The sequence below is a fragment of the Lytechinus pictus genome, chromosome 18 (assembly GCF_037042905.1).
Source record: "Lytechinus pictus isolate F3 Inbred chromosome 18, Lp3.0, whole genome shotgun sequence".
In the NCBI taxonomy this organism is placed as follows: Eukaryota; Metazoa; Echinodermata; class Echinoidea; order Temnopleuroida; family Toxopneustidae; genus Lytechinus; species Lytechinus pictus.
The window spans coordinates 23,903,877-23,922,114 of record NC_087262.1 but is presented as its reverse complement, the minus strand read 5'-3'; the positions used below and the strand labels follow the sequence as shown (position 1 = coordinate 23,922,114).

The following is an 18,238-nucleotide window of genomic DNA, read 5'->3' as shown; positions in this document are numbered from 1 at the left end:
TGACTTCTCAATCTGTATTCTATTCTATTTCGTGTGTCTTTTCATTATCATCCTGTTGTGAAATTATGCTGTTACTTTTCATCTTGTGTGTGCGCATCATAGTCTGTGTCTGTATTCCAATCATTAAAGGGGGAATCCAACATTGGTAATAAAATGATTTGTGTGAAAGGAGGAAAACATTAGAGAAGAGAGAATGCTCAAGGTTTAAAAGAAATCGGACAAGAAATTTTAAAATTATAGCTGTATGAAAAAGAAAGATCACTAAAACTATGTAAGTCTCAAATTGGCAACCTGCAAGTAAGTTGTAACAATTGCTGGGGACAACTCTCCCTTTCATTAATATGAAGGTCTGTTGAATTATCAGATTTTCTTCCATAAAGCACCTTTAGCCTTGGGACAGTACCGTAATTAATCTGTTTTAATTGTACTATGTCCTTATATTATAAAGAATGAAATATCACTCTGGGTAAAATTTTTAAAGGTATGACATTTTACTTTTTTGTTTTATGGAGGAGATGGAGTTGTCCTACCTTCCATCACAGTGATATTGATTTTGTCGCCACTTCATATCAAAATTCAAAACTGATTTTGTTCCAACTTATATAGTGCGCCTTTGAATAGGCAACTAGATAATCGGCGCCTCATAAATGCTATATATTATTATTATTAATATTAACTATAATTGATTTTCCTTTTGCTAAAAAAAACCCCTTTTCTTTTCAGTTAGATTCTTCTTTTAATCCTTCTCACTCAATTATACATTTGTATAATTGTATACATTTGTATAATTGTATACATTTGTATTATTGTATTAAAATACCTTGAAAAAGAGTAGGGGAGACCGGGGTTAGTTGGAACATTTTTGACAAAAATGGCTGTAAAATCCAAGTAGATTTTATTCGAGATACAATCAATATATCAGCTTGAAGCATATATCTAAGGGCTTCAAATGTACCCCATAAAATTTTTAACTCTATTATGGTTACTGAAAATATCCACCTTGAACAAGACCATCGCAAACGTTCCAACTTACCCCAATGCGGGGTAAGTTGGAACATGGTGTGGGGTAAGGTGGAACACTGCATGGTCAATTAAGAACTATACTAAAACTACTTAAAACTGTAATATTACATGGTTTTTAATAGCCTATTTGCTTTATTTTTTTCAAGTTCAAAATATTTAAAGTGTGGATATGTTTTCTATTATACAGCCACTCACGCAAGCAGACTGTGTAGTCGTATTCTGCATATTTGGGTGCGTTTGATTTTACATGCAATCAAGTGTACTATCAGCAATTTCATGTACTTCTGCATGAAATTTACATGACAAAAATTAATTGTTTATATTTTTTTCATTTATTAATTATGCAAATAAGCATATATGAAATTTGCCCTAAATTTGTTTTTTTGTATGTTTTTGCCTTTAACTCTATTTATTAAGCTAGTAGAATGCTAATTTTTGGTGAGAATATCAATTTTCACATTTATAACAAATATCCACCAAAAATTGCAAAAAATATAATTTCCTATGTATTATTTTTTTTGTTTGTATTTCTTTGTTTTTCCGATGAACTTTGTCAGGCCTCTTTTGCGATCATAAATAGCATAAAATAAATCTATTTGAACCAACAAAAGTAAAAAATAATCATACATTTATGACTTTTGGTTGAAAAATCACGTTTTTGAGCAACTTTGGGTGCGACATGCACGTACAAAATGTTGCGTAATTTCGAAAACGCGCACACAGGCATCGCAAATTTGGTCTCAAATGATGCGCAAGACTTGAAAGTAAAAAGTCAGCGAGCAGTGTAGTAAAAAAAATTCGTGTGACGGCGTAGTGACGAAATTTCTCGAGGGGGGGGGGCTCAAATTGACCCCCCCCCCAGAGTTTGATAAGGGTTAATATTGCATTAGGGGCCTATAATAGGCCTTAAATGCACACTCAGACCTATCTGATAAACAAAACAAGCATGGTATACAAAACATATTCAGAAGAGTGTGAAATACTTTATATATTTTTTTCTCATATCCAATGTTTTCATTCATAATTATGTTTGGGGTAAGTTGGAACATGTTCCAACTAGCCCCTTCAATTTTGTTCCAACTAACCCCGGAGGCCCATTTGACGTTTATAAGTTTACAGCACAAAAAAGGGACTCCACCATGGCATATTAATAACCTCATTTTGTAGCTTGGTACAAGTGTCTATTATACCCCAAAACTGGCCAACTTGATCTATAAACTTCTCTGAGATAATAAAACATTTCTGAAAGAGAAAAAAATTACTCAGAAGGTCAAAAAACAAAAATTCCTTTCTAACTTCACCAGGCTTGTTGCACATGTGTTGTCTGTAATATGGTGGATGGCTGTTGATAATAACAATAAATTGAGGGCAGTATTGCAGAAATTTATTTAAAGACGTTAAATAAAATTACAATGTTTCAACTTACCCCATGTTCCAACTAACCCCGGTCTCCCCTAATTACAAATGATCTTAGCTTTACGATGTGTCTACGTATATAAATTATAGAAAGCAAAATGTGAAATATGAGAAGTTTAAATGGTGCATAATAATAGTGAATGCTTATTGAGCATGGAGCATGTAGCAGTTTATGTACTGCGCTGCACAGCGGCTGCTGGGCCCACGATCAATTGGGCAAAGCAAATTTTTGGAGTATTTAATTTCATGTCTATTTCGAACAATAAATTATGGATTTTTTCATGTTCATAAATGATTACTGTTATAAAATATAAATAAGTCCTAGCAAGCAAGTTGTTATCTTCACTTTGAACAAAGAGATTAGGAGACAAGTCTGCATCCCTCTATCTCTCTCATTCTCCTTTCTTTGATGCAACCTTTCTCAGATATTTTTTCCATCTTTTCATCTTTTTCTCCTTCTGCAGAGTTCTTTCTCTTAAATAGAGTATTTTCATTGGTTCAAATTGCTCTGATACTCATTAACATTAGGTGTTTCATCATCCATTGAAAAAGAAGATTTTTTTTCTCTCTATTTTCGAGAGTAGATCATGCGTAGATGCTTTGGCAAGTCTGCCAATGTTTGAGCCTTGCTTGTAGAACATTAAAACAGAAATGCAAACAATATCCTTTCTCTTAAAATGTCAATTGCACCGTTGCACATGTAGTTGCTGCTTAAGTGTGGTTGCTTAGTACTTTTCATGTTGACAGACATGTAGGAATACGCTAGCAGTAGGGGCTTTCCATATGTAGGCTAGAATGTAGAATGTAGATCATTCAATTTATATACAAAGTTTGAATTGATAAAGATCATGAATATTCAATGTAGATTTGATTCTACAAATTCAATTACAGAATGCAATTCCTTTGTACACATGTATATTGTTTTTCAATATTTCACTATTAGGGGGTATAATCATGTATGTACAGATTTTTGGAAAATGCTTTATACCAATGAGCTGGAACCAGTAACACAAAGCTTAGCAATGACCGTAGAACATTTTTCTACAATTGATTGCGTAGAAATCAAGCGTACAATCAATCGCTAACCTTTGTGTTACGGGACCCAGGTCTTAAATTTTAATGTTTTGGCAGTAAGGCCTTTTTTCTATTTAGGGCTCATTTGTGTATTACAGTTAAAATTAAAAAAACAAAAAAATAAAAGAGAAAAAAGATATATCAGGGCCAATGAAAGAGCCATTGAGGTCAATCAAGAGCATGCAAGGCAACGGATTTGGATTGATAAAATCCATTACTGTGATATTAAAGGAAAATGAAACCTTTGAAACAAGATAGCCTGTGTTAAAACAGAAAAATCAAAGAAACAGATCAACAAAAGTTTGAGAAAAATTGAATAAATAATAAGAAAGTTATGAGCATTTGAAGTTTGGATCTTTATCATAATGTAGATCCTCCAGTTGGCAATGCGACAAAGATGTGTGATGTCACTTGTGAACACCTTTCCCATTACTTTTCTATATATTTCACTTAAACTGCCTCTTTTATCACATCTATCAGTAGATCATGTATTCTTTCTATAGGAGGGCATGTAATACAGACTTTTAAAGACTACATTCTGGATAAAGAGTTTGTATCACCATAAGAAAGAGCAAAAAATGACATTTTAGAGGTATTTTATAGTCCCTCACAGGGAAAGTTGTTCACATGTGACATCACACATCTTTGTCGCATTGCCAATGGGAGGATCTCCATAGCATTAGTGATCACAATTTTCAAATGCTCATAACTCTCTCATTATTTGTCCGATTTTTCTCAAACTTTCTTTTATCTTACTCTTTGATTTTCTCTTCCTACACAAGCCTACTTTTTCCAAAGGTTTCATTCCCCTTTTAATAAATATTGTGGGTTTTGGTGAGTCAATTCCTGTGTTGGTGACATCACTTTACCACTTAAAGGGTAAAGGTGCAGCAACTCTTCAATTATTAAACTATTTTTGTCTCTCTCGATTCATCGAGTCTAGTGTATGGATAGTAAAAGTTTAACGATGGTGGTAATGATGTAATGATGGTGTTGCATGATATGCATTATATTTTCAATGTTAAAAGGTTATAAACTTTGTCTTGGTGTACAAATCAATTTAATACCCTTCTGAATATTTACCTATTGCCCTCATACACATGATATGAGCTGGTACATTAAATAACACAGGTACCAGTAAAACAAACGTCTCATAAATTTCATCTCTACCCACATTTCTTGGAAATCTGTCACATGTAGTCAATACTCTACATGTGATGTACATAAGGGAATTCTCAGGGTATTTGTGTATACATGATTCCATAATCGTAATGATTACTTTGGTTGTATGTGAAATGATTAGAGGAGCTGGAAATAGTTGTCTGTTCTTGTTTAATAGCATTCTTTCCATCTGTATGATTGTAATAATGCCTTGTGGGGATGGGTAACCTGTATTCATGGTATGTTTGTATGTGATTAAATATGATAATGGTATTACGGTGTGGGTATATGGTTTCCTTTTATAGTGGTATTACATGTACACAATAGTGTGGGTCATTGGTGTACAGATGGAAGGGGGGGGGGGGGCTTTGGGGCCATAGACCTCCAAAAAGTTTCATGTCCCCCCCCCCCACAAAAAAAAGAATATTAATGCAAAGGAAAGGGAAAAGGGTGAAAATTTGATATTTATGAATATTACATCCAAAACAATAAAAAAAATCTTGTATTGAAACAGTCACAAAAATGTATTGCTCCCTTCGCTTGCTTGCAGCTTTTTACAGATTTTGCCCCATAATCCATATCCGGCCCCCTTAAAGGCGACCGCACACCTTACGACTGGTCTGCGACCCGATTTTAGAATAAAATGTAATAGTATTTGTTGCTAATATTAAGACTTGGAATATCTTACTGTGTAATGTTCTTAATCATCTTACGAATACCTATGATCAAATTTGGGACTATGCTATCATCCTTCTTAAAATTAAAGCAAATTTGATATCTAGTCGTAATGACGTCATAGCAGTCGTACGATTGGCTACGATTTGAAACTAATTTGGACTTTACTCCAAAATAAGGGCTTGCAATCTTTCAAAATGGTTATAATATTATTATTTCAATTAATTTTAACCTCAAATAAAATGATATGTTCCATTCACATCTTCAAAAAAATGAGCAAAATGCGATTTGTTCCAAAATCGGGTCGCAGACCAGTCGTAAGGTGTGCGGTCGCCTTAAGTCTCTTGGTTCATTATGCCACCACTGGTGTGGGTATTTATACAGCCATATTCCTAACCTAACCTTTATATTTCTTATACTGTCAACATACTGACTGGCATTTAAGAGATTGTAGATATGATTAATCTGCTACTGTGTTGTTATTTTATTTGCCATTTAGCTCATTACTATTCTGTCTAATTGCCAGTTAGGATAACCCAATTCGTCTCCATGTAATGATAATACATGTAGTTGTATATATTGTGCATTTTCTATATACTCAACTGCTTATTACAATACATGGTAGGTGAACATTAACTTTTGCTGCATGTTGCAACTTTGCACATTCATACAATTAAATTCAACAATCGTAATAATTATTTGCTCCCTTACCTTAATACCGGGGAATATAATAAAATGCTTTAGTTCTCAGGCAGCATCCATTCAATAATTATCAATATCGATGGTGAAATTTAGAACTTTATATTCAAAGAAAATATCTGTACAATTGTCATTATTCCCCCAAAATTAATTCAGCATCCAAAGAGTTAAACAAAATGGCAAGATAGGCAAAACATGTATAATTAAAGGAAAATAAGGGAAGCCAATTATCTCTACAAAGTACATTACAAAAAAATAATTGAAAACTCTCTTGAAAAGGTAGGTTTTCAGTTTGGTCTATAAACAGATGATGCATTTCTTATTGAGGTATGGAGACTATTCCTATTCCATGATTGGATGCAGTGCTAACAAAGGCACTATCACTTGGTGTAATCTTTGTTTTTTTGTTAATCTTTGGTTTTTGGGTGATTGTAATGTAAGAGCCCGTTCTCATTGTGCTTTTAAAACTAGTTTACTGGAAACCGGTTCAGGAAACCAGTTTGTAAGGTCACTTAGCTAGCATTCCCATTTGATCACTTGAAAGTGGTTTTCAAAATCACTTCATGTAAAGTGATCTTGTTGCTATGGGAATGCTCTCAGTGGGGTGACACGTTTCGCACGAAATTCGAAACCGCATCGTAGGCATTCTATTCTACACACAGTGTGTAGAGCAGCGCGCTCAAAATGTGCAAAGATCACTTCCCGAAGAACGGTTGTGTCCTCACTTACGCTAAAACCAGTTTAACGTGGCAAAGCGATCTTTATGTACTGGTTTGGAAGATCGCTATCAAGATCGCTTTGACCGTTCTCATTACACGTTAAACTAGTTCCCACTAAACTAGTTTCCAGCAAACTAGTTTTAGGAAGCTAGTGAGAACGGTGTCTAAGGAGCTCACAAAGATAAGGGGGGGCCATGCCATGAAGAATCTTATATGTATAAAGTATCATTTTGAATGTCATTTGTTAATGTACTGGAAGCCAGTGCAGATTGAGAAGCAGTAATATCTGCTTGGTCTGACATGACTTAGTCTAGATATGATTAGATAAACTCTTCATGAATCAAATTTTGATTTGACAAAGTGCATATTAACAAGTACCGTATGGGCATTAGATTACATGTACATGACAGTCAGAGCAAGTAAATATTATCAAGACCAAGTGACGGTTGGATCAAACAGCAATTTGAGCAATTGATAGTAGATGAAATGGTTTTAGCCCATGGTGGTGTTAAATGACCATCTGGGCATTAGACCACATGTAAATGGCAGCTAGATCAAGTAAATATAACAGTAGACCAAGAGGTTTTATGATCAAATGACAATTCAACCATCTGCTATGAAGACCAAGTGGATATAACCTCAGTGACAGGTGTGACCAAATAGTACCCCATAAGTTTTTTTTCAGTGATTTTTCGGTGTGGACCAGTGAAATAAAGAAAAAAAAATGTGTTAGAAAATCGGTGTAACCAGACTCTGAATATTAACCAGTTTAAGACCTTTATTTCCTTATCACAATCTGTAAAACTCTTACATAATTAATCCTTTCATCAACCAAGCATGACTGGAAATAAGAGTATCATGTCGGATTTCTGTACTAAATTGCTTGAATTTATCAGCCTGTAAAGTTGTAGTGCGAGCATTTTGTGGTGCAGCCATTTTGTTCTGTTTGCGACTCTCGGTAACTCCTCTACAACGGAGTATAAAATAAGAGTGGGCCACATACATGTACTTTCATATGACATCTTGAATGTTTTCTAGCTCCGCAGCTTGAGAGGTCTTTCAGCAGCACAACTGATTTTGAGGTCGTAGGAGACGCCAAGGAGGCAGAGTATTTCTTTGCAAGCGATGCTAGCGCCATCATTGAACATACCAATCGTGTCATCTATCTGGAGGATAACGACGTAGCTGCTATCAAAGATGGAGGTGGGTTTAATATTTTGTTGTATTGGTGCAAGAATGCCTTAATACCATACTTACCATGCACGCAATAATGCCCTTATCAGCATGCATAATTGCACTGCATATGGGCGTTTCGCAAAATTTGTTTGCGAAGTGCATTCTTGCATCAACAGTGGTTTGTCATCTTAAATCAAGGAAAGTTGTTAAATTGGATTTGTCACAATTCAAAACTGACAACTTTTCTTAATTTCAATGACTTAGAAGCACCGCTATGTGACTGCTGCTATGCTAACTGACAGATAAGGTTTTCAGTATGTTTGTGGTGAAATTCAAATGTTTATTCATACTAGAACTGATGATTCATTATGTGCTTGTCAAAATAAGTGCATTTCCTTTTTAATGTTAATATTCAGGTGCAAAATATTTAATGAAAAGAAATTGCCTTTTATAATAAGAGTATAAGACCCAACAAACAGTCATCTGGAATCTGATAAATGACCACCATCAAGAAGTGAATATTAAAGTAGGTAATGAAGATTTTACTATGAACTATGTTGTTCAGTCTCAAAAAGCAAAATTCCAAAACTGTAGAAAATAGAATTTGTAAACTGTAAATGTACTGTGCATCAAAGTTCTTGACTGTCAAAAGATTTATGATTGATCCTATCAATCGTAAGTATGGAAGGACATGTGTTTGCAGTCATAATTTTGTATGTACAGTATTACAGAAGTAATATTAATATATATTGTAAATCTACCATTGGAATTGGGACAGGGGCTTCATCCACAGTAATTTAATTAACTTTTTCTGTCCCTGGCGTTCCTATGGCTGATATTTCTTATTTGTATTGTTTATACTGAAATGTATTTTTGTATTATTTGCAGAATAAATAATAATAATAATAAGTAAATACTTGTAGGAGTATGTCGGTTGATCAAAACAATGACACATGCTTTTGTGTATACTTTGTAAAAACACAATGTGAAGTTTTGAAGGGGCCTTTATGATTAACATTTGAGCACGTTTATTGTGTATTTTGCTCTATTGTATGTTTTTTTTTTTAACAGCCCTGTCTATCCATCGTCTTAAGAAGGAGCAAGGAGAGTCTATTTCGAGAGAGGTGCAGACACTTAAAATGGAGATTCAACAGATCATGAAAGGTAATAAATAGATAAGGGACCTATAACATTTGTCAAAATCGTTTGCATATATTATTCTTAAAGGTCAAGTCCACCTCAGAAAAATGTTGATTTGAATCAAGAGAGAAAAATCAAACAAGCATAACGCTGAAAATTTCATCAAAATTGGATGTAAAATAAGAAAGTTATGACACTTAAAGTTTTGCTTATTTTTCACAAAACAGTTAATTAAATATGCACAACTCAATGATATGCAAATGTTAATGAGAGACTCGATAATGTCCCTCACTCACTATTCCTTTTGATTTTTATTGTTTGAATTGTACAATATTTCAATTTTTACAGATATGACCATAAATGATAAAACAATGGTATTTCCCCATATTCAGGGAGGAAGAAAACTTTGTTTCACAGGAGAATGAGGAAAAAATTATTGTAGCTTCTTGGTTTTTCCCATATTTCTCTTATAAGATTATCATCTCAAATTCATATACCTGTTCACTATGTAATTCAAGTATTAACTTTTTATTCTTTGAATGTATATATTTTGTATTGTTTTTTATCATGAGAAATAAAATCACTCAATCAATATTTCATATATTAAAATACAAAAGAAATAGTGTATGAGTGACGTCATCAGTCCCCTCATTTGCATACCAACAAGGATGTGTTTGGGAAATTAAGCAGAACTTCAAAATGTCATAACTTTCTTCATTTACATCCTATTTTGATGAAATTTTTAGTGTTATGCTTGTTAGATTTTTCTCTTTTTATTCACATCAACTTTTTGTTGGGGTGGACTTGTCCTTTAATTAATATGTTCCAGGTGCAGGAAGATGAAAAACTAAATGTGAGCTATCAAAACTTTTATCATGTTATTTGGTATAGTTATATTCCACTGCCAATGGTCTGCCAATGGTTAATCAAATTCCTTTACATTTTTACTTAAACCTTTAAATTGAATGTGTGTAGTACCATAGATGCATTTCTGTGTTATGATTTAGGAATTTTGATAGCTTCCCAAGTACCAGCTTTTGTTTCTCTTAAAATTAAACCCTTCAATACTCTAGATGCTTTGATATTTTACGAGAAAAATAGCCCTTGTACAAATCCTCTCTCCCTCCGGTTAATACTCCACGTGGTGTAGCGGTTCTGACTCTCGCCTTGTAATCAGAGGGTCGTGTGTTTGAATCCCACCATGGCCTAGCGTCCTTTGGCAAGGCGTTGATCCACACTTTGCCACTCTCCACCCAGGTGTTAAATGGGTACCCGGTAGGATGCAAAAGCCAATATGTAGTATGCCTATAGCAATTGAGTCTTGGAACTCTTGTTGGAATGCTCCCCAGGGAGTGGAGAAGGTGCATACAAGGATCCGATGACCGGGGTAATGATATGTCTGTAAAGCGCTTAGAGACGTCGTTCCGATGTATAAAGCACGATATAAATGCGGAATATTATTATTATTATTATTTTTTAAGTACCATGCATCAACTTCTGTTCTTATCTGTCATACAGGGAACTACAGGTATTTCATGTTGAAGGAAATCTTTGAGCAGCCAGAATCTGTCATCAATACGATGCGTGGCAGGGTGAACTTTGAAAATAAGTCAGGTATTGTATTGAACATTATTATCGTTGTATTGAACTTTTCTTTTCTGTTCCAATAAATTAAATGAAATTAGATGAAATAAAAATTAGCATTTGATGTCTGTATTTGTGCTTCTTCAAATAGCCTTTTGCACTGGCAAATTGCTGTCCTAGCACTATCATAAAGTACCAACTTTGATTTCTTACATAATTTTGAGTGGCCAGCACCAATTGCTTGGCTGCTGTGGACCCCCTCATTTTGGTTCACATCCTTTATTATTTAATATGGTGAATTGACAAATAGGACATCATTCATGGCCGTGAGGCCAATTTACACATTATATAAGTAGTAAAATTTATTTTGAAAAAAAATTATAAACTGCAATCTGATTTACTATAATATATTTTGGGATCGTATATACAGCAAACTTTTTGGATTGGTGTTGTACTTGTTGAAATAAAAATGGAATATGAATCTCAAACTTAATGAAGGCGCAGCCTGTATGTGTAAGTCAACATTGCTGACAAGCCTCGTTATCTTCACTCTATGCATTTGAGTGTTATCAGGGGTGGGAATTTCAAATGTATGCACCAACACATGTTTGCATGTGTGATCCTTTATGAGTTCAATGTTATATATGTTTTGACCAGCACTGCATGTTGTATGATCCACTTGTTACTCTGTTTTGTTTACTATGAAATGTCCTTTACCCTTCATCATCATACAGAAACGGGGCTCTCACCTCAAATTGAGCTGACTTTTACTAAGAGACTTTGCAGTTCATTTTCTTCATGCCTAAACAGTCAAACCTGCTTCCGTGATCACTTGTATATAAGGACCACACATTTCTTCCCTTGAACACTTATCTGAATCAAAACATATATTGCACAAACATACAGGCCACCTGGGCCCCGTCTTACAAAGAGTTACAATTGATCCAATCAATCATAACTCTATGGAAATCCAACAGTGCCATAATTTTTTCTCCAGGAAATTTGTATAATGTCCTTTGTAAACAAAGAAAAGCACACTGAAATTTCAAGAAAAAAATGAATGCATGAATATACATCAAAGCTAGAAAATATTTTGAAAAAACATGCATAATAGATGTTGACGTTGCTGGCCGTCCATAGTTGCGATTGATTGGATCATTCGCAACTCTTTGTAAGACGGGGCCTTGGTCATGAGGGCCACTTTTCTTGTCACCCTTGGGCTCTCTGTACCTACAGGTTTTACTGTACTTCTTATCAATTTGTGTTTGTAGTGTGCCTTGGAGGTCTTCAGGATCATATGAATGAGATTCTAAGGTGTCGTCGTCTTCTCTTCTTGGCCTGTGGAACCAGCTATCACTCTGCAGTGGCTGTAAGTCATTCAAAAAATATACCATTGATCCATACAAACATGACAGAAATGTAGCTTCCAATTTAAACTCCCCAAAGCACTAACAGTACCATATAATCTAAATCTTATGAAAGATAAAAGTATGTCAGTATCTTACAGCAGTGACAAGTGTCTTTACGAGATCCTCCTGTGAAATTCAATGAAAGAGAATGATGCTTTTTCCCCTCCAGACTCGTCAGTTGATTGAGGAGCTAACAGAGCTGCCTGTTGTTGTTGAACTTTCAAGTGATTTCTTGGACCGTCACACTCCTGTTTTCAGAGATGATGTAGCTTTCTTCATCAGCCAGTCAGGTCAGTACATCATTATCATCATCGTTGTTGGTTGGAGGGGTTGGGGGTGGTAAGGTGATTGATTGCGGTCATTCTTCATTGAAGTAAATCACCACTGACCTTGATAATTGCATTTTAACCTTTTCATGATATTGGTAGTGGCAGATTTATTGCTTGATAGCTTGGCACTGGGGTTCTAGGGGATGGAATTCAGAGCTTCAGAACTGCACTTTAGCTTCCACATTGAGCATGAAGTTAAATTATTTCATTGGTGTTGAACTCAAACAAACCTTTTCCATCTAAATATGATATAGGTGAGACTGCAGACACCTTGAATGCTCTGCGCTATTGTAAATCAAGGGGCGCCCTCACAGTTGGAATCACCAACACTGTCGGTAGCAGCATCTCACGAGAGACACACTGCGGTGTTCACATTAATGCCGGTCCAGAGATTGGAGTTGCAAGTACAAAGGTAGGATAGAGAGGGCACTGAAGATGCTGTAATTTGTGTTTGTGGTGGTGGTGGTAGTGGAGGAGGTGGTGGTAACGATGATGATGATGATGGGGATGATTGTGGTGGTGGTGGTGGTGGTGATGGTGATGAAAATGGAGATGATTGTGGTGGTGGTGGTGTTGGTAATGATGATGACGACGACGATGACGGTGAGGAGGATGGTGGTGTTGTGGGGTGATGGTGGCGATGATGAAGATGATGGTGTTGGTGGTGGTGGCATTGGTGATGTTGGTAATGATGATGGTGATAACGACCATGATGATGGTGGTGGTGATGATGATAATTTTGATAATGATAATGATGATAGGGATGATGATACTGATAATCTATTCATTCTCGCCTATCTAGGCATACACCAGTCAGTTCATCTCTCTGGTCATGTTTGCTCTGATGATGAATCAAGATAGATTATCCTTCACATCTAGGAGACACGAGATCATCCAAGAACTTCAGGATCTACCAAGTAAGTCAAAATACCTCTTTTCCTACATATTACACTGTTGCTTATCATCTAACCTCATTCACATTATCTCTAAACTCTTAGACGTTCTCAATCATCCAGATTATGTAGACTGTTTTTATTTTTTCATAGTATTTTTTATGATTTGCAGGATGTGAAAGAGGGACATTTTAAGATGGAACAGCACACAGGATATAAAGAGATAATCCCCAAATCCAATAATTCCCCCTTTTTTACATGATTTTTTGATCAGGGGGAAGAGAATGCATGTTGGCGCTAAGAAATGACTTTTAGTCAGACTTCACTTTTTTTTATTGACACCCCTCATCATGCAAACTTTGGAACATATATATTAGCGAGTCAAAAGGGGCCTAAGCTTTCGATCCTAGCAGAATCTTCGTCGGAGGCAAAATGACAAACATATAAAGATCCTGTTTGATGTTGCCTGCCCAATTGTCTTAATCCCTCACAGCTAAAGGTATTTTACTGGCCTTACTTACACTGACTTCCCTTTGTGTCTGCCTACTCCTTTGCTTTCATCCCCTTCTCCAACCTGATTGGTCATCACAACTCTCTAATGCCCTTTTGTCTCCTTGTTTATAGTGTTGCTGTTGCATGTCTATGGTCTATATTATGTTTGTTCCACTTTATATGTTTGTCATTTTGCCCCGACGAAGATTCTGCTAGGATCGAAAGCTTAGGCCCCTTTTGACTCTCTAATTTACTCCATTGGCTCTCTTTTATTAGATAAGCAGTTTTCAGAAGCTTTTTTCTGCCATTGGAAAATATATGTCTTCTATCAAAGTGTGCCTCTTAAAATCAAACAGATTTCTGTTTTCAAAAGATATTAAATATAGGCCGATTCACCTGTACATTTTGAATGAGAATATGATTTAACATCGTTATTTCATCTCTGATTGATAGATAAAATCAAACAAGTATTGGAGATGGACGACCAGATCAAGAAGCTTGCTGAAGAGCTTGTTCAGAAGAGGAGTATTCTTCTTATGGGAAGGGGTTTCAACTTTTCTACATGCCTCGAAGGAGCTCTGGTAAGAATGGTTAAAATGGTGGATGATGGGTGGGAGGGGGAAGGGAGGGGAAAGGAGTATTCTTATGGGAAGGGGTTTCAACTTTGCTACATGCCTCGAAGGTGCTCTGGTAAGAATGGTTAAAATGGTGGATGATGGGTGGGAGGGGAGGGGGAAGGAGTATTCTTATGGGAAGGGGTTTCAACTTTGCTACATGCTTCGAAGGAGCTCTGGTAAGAATGGTTAAAATGGTGGATGACGGGTGGGAGGGGGAGGGGAGGGGGAAGGAGTATTCTTCTTATTGGAAGGGGGTTTCAACTTTGCTATATGCCTCGAAGGAGCTCTGGTAAGAATGGTTAAAATGGTGGATGATGGGTGGGAGGAGGAGAGGAGGGGGAAGGAGTATTCTTCTTATGGGAAGGGGGTTTCAACTTTGCTACATGCCTAGAAGGGGCTCTGGTAAGAATGCTGACAAGTGTTGTTAGACATTTCGTGATGCTTACCTTCACCATACCAAGGGGTGTGAATGGGAGGGAGAATGTGAGTGGTAGGGGGGTGAGAAAGGGAGTGGGTAGGGGGTTAAAACAGGAGTATTCTTCTTTTTAATTATGGGGTTTCAACTTTGCTACATGCATGGAAGGGGCTCTGGTAAGAATGATTAAGATGGTTGCTAGATTTGAAGCCTAGAGGTACCATGCCATGGGGATAAAGGGGGTGGAAGAGTAGGGGTGGTGAGAGGGGGCAGGGGAAGGGGTGAAAAGAGGAGTATTTTTCAAATGGGGAGGCAGACCTGCCAACCAGTACGTTTTAGCCGTATTTAGTACGTTTTTACAACCAAAATACGGCAGAACGTTTTTTCTTAAAAAAATATGTTTTTGTAAAAAAAAAAAAAAAATTTTTAAATCGTAATTTATTGAGAAAAATCATCTCTATATGTCTCTATTTCATAAAACGTACACAAATATGGTTATTAGATCAATGTAATTTCAGGTAACTTGTTTTTTTTTTCAATCATTTTGTAAAAACCAGGGTGAGATATACACAAGTTTCAATGGTTTTTTTTTTTCATCTGCAAGAGCAGTGCGCATTTTAGCTTGCATGCAGCTTGAGCGCCGTGATGGGCGAGTGCGCCAAGCATTTTATTATGAAATACACTTTTTTGGGGAAAAATACAAAATATTTATCTCACACGGTAAAATACTGATTTTTTTGTCAAAATACTGATTTTGGGGGATAAGAATACTGAAAATGCAAAATACAACTTGGCAGCTCTGGGGAGGGGTTTCAACTTTGCTACATGCCTGGAAGGTGCTCTGGTAGGAATGACTAAAATGGTGGCTAGATTTGAAGCCTAGAGGTACCATACCAAGGGGATAAGAGGTGGGAGGGGGGAGAAGTATTCTTCATTATGGGAAGGGACTTCAACTTTACCACATGCATTACCAGGGAAATTGGTTGGGGCAAAAATGTTACCTTGTTGCTTTTTCGTAACCGGATTAAATTACAACATTGGAAGTGGAAATTAAGCCATGGAGTAAATGACAGAAAGCCCAAGTGATGATTTGTCCAATGGTTATTATACCAAACTGATAATAGACCAAGTGGCCTGTATTCTGAAGTTTACAGTGAATGCTTCTCATGTTTACTGTGCTCTTTACTAATTCTTTAATGGTGAAGACAACTGTCATACTTATCCTTTCCAGGCAGTTAATAATGTTTTGGGAGTCAAATGAGCTTATACATTGAACCTCTACTGTTATAGATCTATGTAACAACTGGCTATCCATACTTAAAACACAACTTTAAACTTGAGTTTAAGTTAAACCCGACTTCAGAATACGGGCCAGTGGGCTTAGCAATGATGGTGTCAGATGATCTCAGAATTAGACCATCTGGCTTGTACATCAAGTGGATACAAACCAGGTGATATTACTGATATTATCAATCAAATTCTGTAGGCCTACACCGGGAATAACCATTCTCTATTCTCTCTATCTTAACAGAAAATCAAGGAGTTGTGCTACCTTCACTCAGAAGGCATCCTGGCGGGAGAACTGAAACATGGCCCTCTTGCTCTGGTTGATGAGGATATGCCTGTCATCCTCGTTATGATGAAAGATGGAACATATGTGGTATGTATGGAAAAAGGGATAGCTGTAAGGCGGTGATGGAAGGGGCTGGAGGTGGAGGAACAAAATAAGCGTGGATGCGATATGAAAGTAACAGAAATTTATGTTGTTGGATCAAGAATGTGAGAAATCACACTGCCTTGATTGGGATTTGAACCCACGACCTTGCAGGACTAGTAACATATCCTTTGGTTAGGGGGCACTGTCATTTCTCTATTTTTTTAAAATAATTAAAAAAAAATCTTACCAACTAGGGTATTTAATTGGTAAGCCAGGGTTATAATATACATGTATAGTGTGCCATTGAATAGGCAACTAGATAATCGGCACCTCATAAATGATGCATTTTATTTGAATTCTATTTGAGGTCATTTCATGAAAGGACTTATCGGACGTATTTGAAAAAGTCTATTTTATCCAACAGTTACCACAGTAACTGCTTCTCAGCCAGTGAGAATCAAGGAAAATTGTTGCATGTATTGTTGAAGTAACACTCCCCATATGTTTGTTAAGATCTATGTAAAATAGTATTTAGTAGAATTGAGCAGTGTCTATTGATTATTTTGTTTGTTTGTGCCTTTTATAGGTTTGAAGTAATTTAATAATAGCTGACTTAAATGTAGTATTTATATATTCTGACTTTTGTTTCTTATTACAGAAATGCCAGAATGCTCTACGTCAGGTTGTAGCTCGCAAGGTATGTTTCTATTTGCATCTTTTAGATAACACATCAATTTTTGTCATTGTCTTTGTGAAAATATATTCATTTATGTATGTGTATTAGCAGTAATCCTGGTTTTTCAAAAATATAATATTACACAATAAATGAGACTAAGTATTAGTATAAATCAAACAAACAATTATTGTGTCTGTGATCCGAGCTGTTTTCAAATATTCTGTTCGTCCTTTTTGCTATTTGGAACATTTTTAAGCAACAGTGAGATTGATGTAAGATAACATTTGGTTAAGGTTGTGAATTTGAATTCCGGAGGAAACTGTCTCAAAGTGATTGTGAAAAGCTGTTTATTATAAGGTATGATACATGTAGTTACACATTAAGATGAAATTATGATTTTCGCCGGGGGGAGGGGACACTAGGGGCAAGAGAAATGGAAGGAAAGATACAAATTCTTTTCTTTATCCTGATGAAATTGCTTTGGCATGGCCTCTTGTACCACCAAACAAACCAATAATGCATCTGTGTTAAGAGCTATTTTCAAATGTTCTGTTTTGCTTGTACTTTCAAGAAATCAAGAATGTAATGACTAAGATTCAATTCAACCTTTAAAATCTGATTTATCTGGTTCTCTATCCACCATCTCCCAGAGCAAACCGATCATCATTTGTGAGACCGGTGATGAAGATGCTCTGAGTACCGCCTCTCGTACCATCCAGTTACCCCGCTGCGTTGATTGCTTGACTGGTATCCTCTGTGTCATACCCCTTCAGCTCCTGGCTTACCATATAGCTGTCCTGAGAGGATTTGATGTGAGTTTAACATTTTGAATGTGTATTTTTGTATTTTTTTTGAAGAGGAGAGTGAGCATTGGGTATGGGTGAACTCTACTTTCAAAATGAGAATCAGAATCCTATCCAAAGCATACTGGAAAATCTTCATCGTGACTGTGCCATGGACCAGTGATGGCCTGGTGGTACAGTCGCGGTAGATTAGAGGTTCAAATCCTTCTGGTTCCTAGACTTATCAGATAGATCGATCATTGCGATCTTATGTACTGGGCTGAAAGCTATAAATTGTATT

The 18,238-nt window shown here is 36.1% G+C and overlaps 1 protein-coding gene across 3 annotated transcripts in view; it reads left to right on the top strand.

Moving 5' to 3' along the window:
- Positions 1 to 18,238, top strand: part of LOC129282060 (glutamine--fructose-6-phosphate aminotransferase [isomerizing] 2-like) — a 39,338-nt gene that overhangs the window by 14,634 nt on the left and 6,466 nt on the right. For all 3 annotated transcript variants that reach the window (XM_064113504.1, XM_064113506.1, XM_064113505.1), the window contains 11 exons: positions 7,806 to 7,970; positions 9,015 to 9,107; positions 10,602 to 10,697; positions 11,939 to 12,036; positions 12,246 to 12,366; positions 12,660 to 12,817; positions 13,208 to 13,322; positions 14,244 to 14,371; positions 16,354 to 16,482; positions 17,138 to 17,176; positions 17,806 to 17,967. In XM_064113504.1, the coding sequence (XP_063969574.1) occupies positions 7,806 to 7,970; positions 9,015 to 9,107; positions 10,602 to 10,697; positions 11,939 to 12,036; positions 12,246 to 12,366; positions 12,660 to 12,817; positions 13,208 to 13,322; positions 14,244 to 14,371; positions 16,354 to 16,482; positions 17,138 to 17,176; positions 17,806 to 17,967 (1,304 nt within the window). The remainder of the gene's footprint in view (positions 1 to 7,805; positions 7,971 to 9,014; positions 9,108 to 10,601; positions 10,698 to 11,938; positions 12,037 to 12,245; positions 12,367 to 12,659; positions 12,818 to 13,207; positions 13,323 to 14,243; positions 14,372 to 16,353; positions 16,483 to 17,137; positions 17,177 to 17,805; positions 17,968 to 18,238) is intronic.